Source organism: Nicotiana tomentosiformis, chromosome 10 (genome assembly GCF_000390325.3).
Source record: "Nicotiana tomentosiformis chromosome 10, ASM39032v3, whole genome shotgun sequence".
NCBI lineage: Eukaryota > Viridiplantae > Streptophyta > Magnoliopsida > Solanales > Solanaceae > Nicotiana > Nicotiana tomentosiformis.
This window is the reverse complement of record NC_090821.1, coordinates 43412571-43419528: the sequence shown is the minus strand read 5'-3', so window position 1 is coordinate 43419528 and position 6958 is coordinate 43412571. Positions and strand designations below refer to the sequence as shown.

The window sequence follows — 6958 nt, the reverse complement described above, 5'->3', positions numbered from 1 at the left end:
CAGATCATACTGTTAGAATTGCAGCAACTAGAAACATTTTTCATTAAAAGAATGTGGCAAAAATTAAGAGAAAACTATCCAAAAGTCGCAGGGAGGAAGTTGATATACAATAACCATAGATTTTCTAAGTGGTTGTTTATTTTTAACTTAAACTGAGTATTAAAAATAAATTTGCTAAATGAGTCGTAGTTAGAATCCCTTTTGCTACACTTTTTAATACTTTTTTTGTATGTTGCGCTTAAACTCACACCAACCTAGTAAAGATTGCTTCCTGGTGCTGGTTAAAGGCTGCTTCCTGACGTTTGAGCCTTTGTTACTAGAATGAATATTTTTTAAAAGTCAATCCAAACACTCTATATCGTTAAAAATTTGTTATTAGGTAAATTGAATCCCAGACCTTTTCTATCTTAAGAAACAACTACAACTGAATCAATGAGTCAAAGTTCTTCCGTGTCTATATAATTGATGATAAATTTATTTATTATTTTTTTATATATAAATATTGACACCACTTATGCAAAGTTTTGTATGTTATAGTTCAAAGTAGTGTGGCACCCGAAACTTACAGATCTTAAATCCGTACAGACCATATAAATCATATTAAAAATGGAGTTACTGAATAACAGAAAATTTGAAGCGAAAGACTCAAAAGTAACAAATAAACTAAAATATATCTTCAAAAAGCAGTTCAGATAAGATGAAAGCACTCAACCTCTCCTTACTTGAATGTTGCAGATGGCGCTGAGCGAGTTGACCAAATTAAAAGAGCGATGATTTTTAATGGAAAAAGAAAAGTTTCCAAATTCATAATGCTTGATAGACCGAGCATGATCCAAAATTTAAATTTTATGGTTATATTTTACGATTATGAGTTTATATTTACTATTTGTTCAATTTTAATAAATTTTTATATATAACCAATGTATTTTTGCTATTTACTAGATCCCCCAGTTGACATATAACCAATGAATGTGATAAGACAGAACAAAATTTTATTCGAATTCCAAGTTTTAATAGAAATTTTTTATTGGCGAGCTACAACAGTTGCACCTATTAAAGCAACTAAAATGATTATTGAAATCAGTTCAAATGGAAGAAAAAAATCTATTGATAAATGAATTTCAACTTGTTGACTATTACTTATAAAATTTTGCTCTATAATTTGGTTCGATCTTGTATATATATATATAAACGGGGATGAGCCCCACCACTCTGACCTCCGCCCCTCGGACGGCCTCTAACTGGATGGCATGCACCTCTAACTGCCTGACCACCACCTCTAGCTGCCTGACCCCCGCCTCTAGCTGGCTGTGCGGGCGATGGAGCAACTGGTGCCGGAATCATGGCACGAGTACCCTGCTGTGGTCTGCTGCTCATCAACCTAGGACAGTACCTCCTAATGTGACCTGCGTCGTCGCACTCAATGCAATCCCGCGGCTGGCCTAACTGTCGAGTCTGAGATGATCCTGATGCCGTTTGGGTTCCTCATGTAGGTATCTCTGTGTTTTTCCTTAGGCCCGTACTGTTATAGTTATATCTTTATCTTGTGTGTTACTGTTACACTTGTTCTTTCACTATATATATATATACACACACATGTGTGTAGTATATGATGACTAAAGTTCTCTAGCCTTAGACAGAGAAGTCGAGGTCAATTCTTAAAATTGCCATAGTGGATTTTCTATAACGCAAATCCAAATTAGTCAGTTTAGAGGTACCGCACATTGAATGGCTAAACTTAAAGAAAAAAAAGGTTTCTTCACCCAATATAAGCAGGTCCAAGTATATTGACTTCGTCTTGTTGTATGGGATTCCATTCCTCCCACCTTTAAAAAAAAGTCCTAATGTTATCAATGTATTACTTTACCTTGATAAAAAGCTCAAAATAGTCCCGTACCTTTGGACTTGGACTCAAAGCATATTTTTTGAGAAAGTAGTGCATTTTAAGTGTCAAAACTAACCACCGTAAGCCTTCTAACAGAGATATCCGAATATGCACGTGATATTTCCTTCAAAACAAACAAACACCTCTCTATCTTAAAACAAAATGGATCGACTCTCTTCCCCCATTTATTTCCCCAAAGTTTCATAACCCTAGTTTACATATTTGGGAGACCAAGCGGGAAATTAGGTTCGCTCATTCTCTTTCTTGATTTCAAACCTATTTCTTGTGCAACTACAGACACTCATATTTATCAGTTGAAGGTATACAATAATGTGGAGAAGCATAGTCAAGAGGAAGTAAAGGTAGAGCAATGGGCAGAAACAGAAATAAGCTTTTATGTTGATACAATTAGTCAAATGAAAGCTGAGATAGAAAAAGCTGAAAGAAAAAGAGGAAAAATGAGGCAAATGAAAGCTGAGTTTAAACATCTGAAAAGGAAAAAGATGATGACCAAAATGCCTTTCCAGCGTTTCATTTGATTAATATACTCTGTGTAATTGTGTTGTTGTAACATGTAGACTGCAAATTGACATCCTAAAGCATGAATACATGTAGTTGTCGTAGGGAAATGTATCATTTACTTTTCGCTGTAATGGTGGGTATGATTAAATCAGTGTTATTCAATGTTACCTGGTATTATTAATTTCAGATTTCACTTTCTAACTTTGATGACATGATATGAACGAATGTTTAAGTTTTAGTTGGAAAGATTGCTTTACCTGACTCCATTCATCCCTAACATGAAAGTTGTGACAAAGCAAACGACATCCTTGCTTAAAACATTTCTTTGTTACACATGACACTATATTTTATTAGTACAAAAGATTGTTTGTCTGGAAAAGAAAAAGGAAATGGCACAAAATATCAGTATTAATTCTCACCCATTTGGACATTCTGTTTCACTAAGTAGAAATAACATTTAGTGGAAGCATAAGGTTTGGACATTCTATTTCATGAGATTCAACTTTGCTTAATCAAATTTACTGTTAAGCATTTGATGTCGTAATCCCGTTTACATGACGGCATCTTTTCAGTATCATTGTAGGGGCATTTACAATATATAGTTCTTTAAATCTTGGGAACAAATAGTTACTACTATTTTGCATAATAGCTTGACAACATTTTAATCAACTCACGGTCCATTTTAATTAACTCAAAAGAAGTCACCTTATCTGTGATAGTATTCTGAACACCAAATATTTTTGGTAATCACAATAAGAAAACTTTATCTATAGCAGAAATTTCAAACAGCGCAGCACAGTAGCACCACCCCAACACCAAAAAAGAAAAGCAGAACAGTAACAACGTCATTTGAAATATGAGCACTTGAAAATACAGCAGAATAGTACCACATGAAACTACAATTCATTAGCAGTACTACATCACCAAATATCGAAAAGCAACATAGTAGCAGCACCAAAGAAACTGATAGCAAAACCTGAAAAATGCACAGATAAGCACTTGAAATAAGGATAAGCTACCATTAACATTAAACACATATTAGCACTAGAAAAAGCTAATTTACCAGCAATCCATTTAATTTTGTTATGTCTGTTGAGAGTATATCCAACCAGAATCTATTTCAACTGCTACTTCTTCTGGAGGCCAAGGAGGAATTTTAGTTGATTTAGCCCACAATTGTGGCCCATTTATCGGAAGAATTGCATATTCATAAATTCTTCCGTACGTTTCTACCTTGTAGCAGTCATCCACGTAGTCAAGAATGTCATCCTTCTTAGCCCAAATTGATGCAATAGCATGCTTGCAAGAAATTCCCATGATACTCCATTTTCTATAGCTGTATGTTCGATTCTTCAAATCAACTGCCCAATTGTCACGAATAGTAGCTCCTATAATCTCATAATTCCACTTATTAGATTTTTGAGGGATATATTCACCGGCTGTAGTCTGATTTTTGTGCAATATGTCCTTAATATTTGGACAAACATCACCCAAACTCTATTTCTGCGTTTTCTCCCTATTAGCTAGCATTCTAGCCATGAGAAGATACCGCAATTTCTCCAAAAGTGTCAAGCATCAAGGATCATGCTATTAAACACTTTACACAAGTTATTTAATAAAATATCACACTTGGCATATGAAGAAAAATGTGAACTTGACCATTCGCTAGGTTCTTTGTCATTGAGCCAAGCAACAACATTCGTATCTAACTCTATCATCCGTACACATGCAAGCATCAAATTCTTCCACAGTAGCAGCCTTTGCAGCAGCCCAAAATACTTTTTTTTTAATGTGAACCCACTAAAATCAGCTCTCTTAAAATTGTTATGAAGGTGCCTCGCACAAAATCTATGGCTAACATATGGTAAAACTTCATTAAAAGCTTCAATATAAGACCTTTTTGTTTGTCAGACATAAAGGTCCAACCACTCTCATCTATATCTAAATCAACTGCCAAATAGTTCAAAAACCACACCCATGTCTCTCTACTTTCTTTCTCAGCAATCGCGTAGGCAATGGGAAATATGTTATTATTACCATCAATTCCGACTGCAGATAATAATTGTGTCCCATACATTGGACCTTTCAACCAACAACCGTCAACACCTATTATCTTTCTACATCCAGCCTTGTAACCTTTCTTATAAGCAACAAAACAGATGTATATTCTCTGAAATCTATATGGCTTGTTTGGCACCTCATTATCAGTAAACTTCATGTGAATTGTACTGCCTCGATTTGTTCTATCAATTTCAATGCAATAATCCCATATCATTTTGTATTGATCCTTAATATCACCATCAATTAACGCAATAACTTTCATCTTAGCTCTTTTGGCTTGAGATAAAGTCACTTTAGCTCGTAGATCTAAACTCACCCTATCTCTGAACTCAAGTAAGCTCCAACTGTTGTTTGATTTAATTTCTTTGAGATATTTTCTTGCAATGAAGGATGATGTTATTGTTCTATTTTCATAATTCCACTCCTTCCAAGTATGTGTAGGTTTGTACTTGCTAATCTGAAGCGTCGTGTCCCTTTGCATTTTATATGACATGATTTCCTATTCGCACTTTGGATGTATACAAACAACCTTCATTCTTTCTTTGTCATTTTTCTTCCACTTAATATACTTTTCATTGTTAATCTTATGAGTATCTACGGCATTTTTAAAATCTTGCTTGCTTGCAAAAGTACATTCCAGAGAAAAAATCGGCTTATCTCTATCTGTATGTGGGTTGAAGTGAGGAAAATTGAATTCCTCAGTCTCGGAATCGATATGCAAACTTTTTGTGTCTGCAGAATCAATACTGTCAGATTCCCCTTCTGGAGCGGCCATCTTTCTCTTCCCTTCGACACTAAGAATCTCGCTTTTATCTATAATGCTTTCTACAATTTTTTCATGTTTATCAACAAGTAGATCATCAGACAAATCATCTTCGGAGTCACTAAAATTATCACTAGATGAATTTTCCCGCACAAATTGATGTTTGTCATTATCTCTAGCATTTGATTTATATACCGAATCTATATTTTCTATACTGAAATATGAGTCCAAGTGTTCGAAGTAAATCACAATCACATTGTCATTCGGGATGTTTCTGCCAACTGCATATGCTTCATTATCTGTAGATACCAACCTCCATCTATTACCGGATCTTCCATACCTATGCCAAAAAGTTATTAAATCCTTTAAATATCCACAAATTGCTGCCATGTTCTTGAACTCATCAAGGTTCATTTTTTTCACGTTAACATAATCAATATAGTCGATGTTGTCCCCAACATAATACTTTTCTGGCATACGTTTCATAATTCCTCCATGGTATATTTTGATACTGACAAATGATGTCTTGGTTATCGCTTCTGAAATTACAAAAAATATATTGTGATATAATTAACAAAAATAATACATATTCAATAAGACTTTAACAGTAGTACATATAGAAAATGTCTAGATTTTAGGCCGTGGATTCAAATCATATTTTTTTTAAACAACAACAAAGTTGCAAAGGTGTTTTTCTGAACAAAGGGTTCTCTTTACATATTCAGAAACAAGCTTATTGTATAGAATTTTTTTGTGGGAAGGGGTTCGATAAAAGTAAAGAAAAACTAACCATAAATTGGAATCGATTCTCTGCCACTGTAACTCCTTAAAGACATTGTTACTTCCACGGTGTTATTATGCTATTTAAGGGAATATGGTGTATGTTACTTTAGGATTTTTTTGAAGATAAGAAACAAAGAAGAGAAACTTATTTGCAGTTTGATCGTTTTACAAAAGGAGAAGCCCAAAGGATATTGCAACAACAAGAGTTTGAGTTTGGAGGGAAACATATGAGGCACACGTGATAACTTTTGTTCCGTTAGAAGACTCACGATGGTTAGGTTTGAGACTTAAAATGCATCACTTTCTCAAAAGATGTGGACTATTAATGCTCCACCCGAAAGAAATAGGATTACTTTGAGTCCAAGTCTAAAGGTAGCGGACTATTTTGAGCTTTTTCTCACTTTACCTTAATTTATAGGCAAAATACATAAGTTACCTCTGAACTATGGACCAAATTCATGTTACACATTTTATGCGGACGGAAATCATCTTACACGCTCAATCTTTTAAAATTGTGTCTAAGACACTATTTTAACAGTTGGCGTGCGTGTTTTACACACGAGTGAAGTTAAATTTTTTGGGTCTGAACCATTATCAAAATGCCACATATCCCGCCTTTTTTATTTTAAAAAAATTTAGAGTCATTTCAGCTACAAGGATGACGTTTACTCTTTATATTCTTTACCTTCTCCTGTTTATACCACACTAATGACGATTAATACCTATAATTACACTAATATTTCCACAAATTAACAGTTGGCAGATTGTTAAAGAAAGGATTTGTTCAAGTTGGAGATGTAAGCAAGGTATTATGTGAAGATCTCAGTCGATAACATAAGCAAGTTGGCAATCGCTGGAGCTCCGATGGTCAACCGTGAAACGAACAAACGACATCAAAACTATGGGTCGCCGGAGTTTTTAATTTTCCGGCCAACATTTCAGAT

The 6958-nt window shown here is 34.5% G+C and overlaps 1 protein-coding gene across 1 annotated transcript; it reads right to left on the bottom strand.

Annotated features, from left to right (window-relative positions):
• Positions 1-3188: 3188 nt before the first annotated feature.
• On the bottom strand, positions 3189-4949 carry LOC104117334 (uncharacterized). The gene is made up of 4 exons (XM_033661587.2): positions 4304-4949; positions 4118-4185; positions 3641-3853; positions 3189-3383 (listed from the first exon to the last, which is right to left on the bottom strand). Exons 1-4 carry the CDS (start codon positions 4947-4949, stop codon positions 3189-3191), a joined length of 1122 nt encoding a protein of 373 aa, XP_033517478.2.
• Between the last annotated feature and the right edge of the window lie 2009 nt (positions 4950-6958).

Bases quoted from the DNA above. Each gene is read 5' to 3' on its own strand.
- LOC104117334 (XM_033661587.2), bottom strand. From the start codon at position 4,949: ATGCAAAGGGACACGACGCTTCAGATTAGCAAGTACAAACCTACACAT. The intron at 4,186-4,303 runs GTCTTATATTGA...TTAAAAAAAAAG, and splicing joins TATGTCTGACAAACAAAAAG to TATTTTGGGCTGCTGCAAAG. The intron at 3,384-3,640 runs GTAGAAACGTAC...TGCATTTTTCAG, and splicing joins ACGTGGATGACTGCTACAAG to GTTTTGCTATCAGTTTCTTT.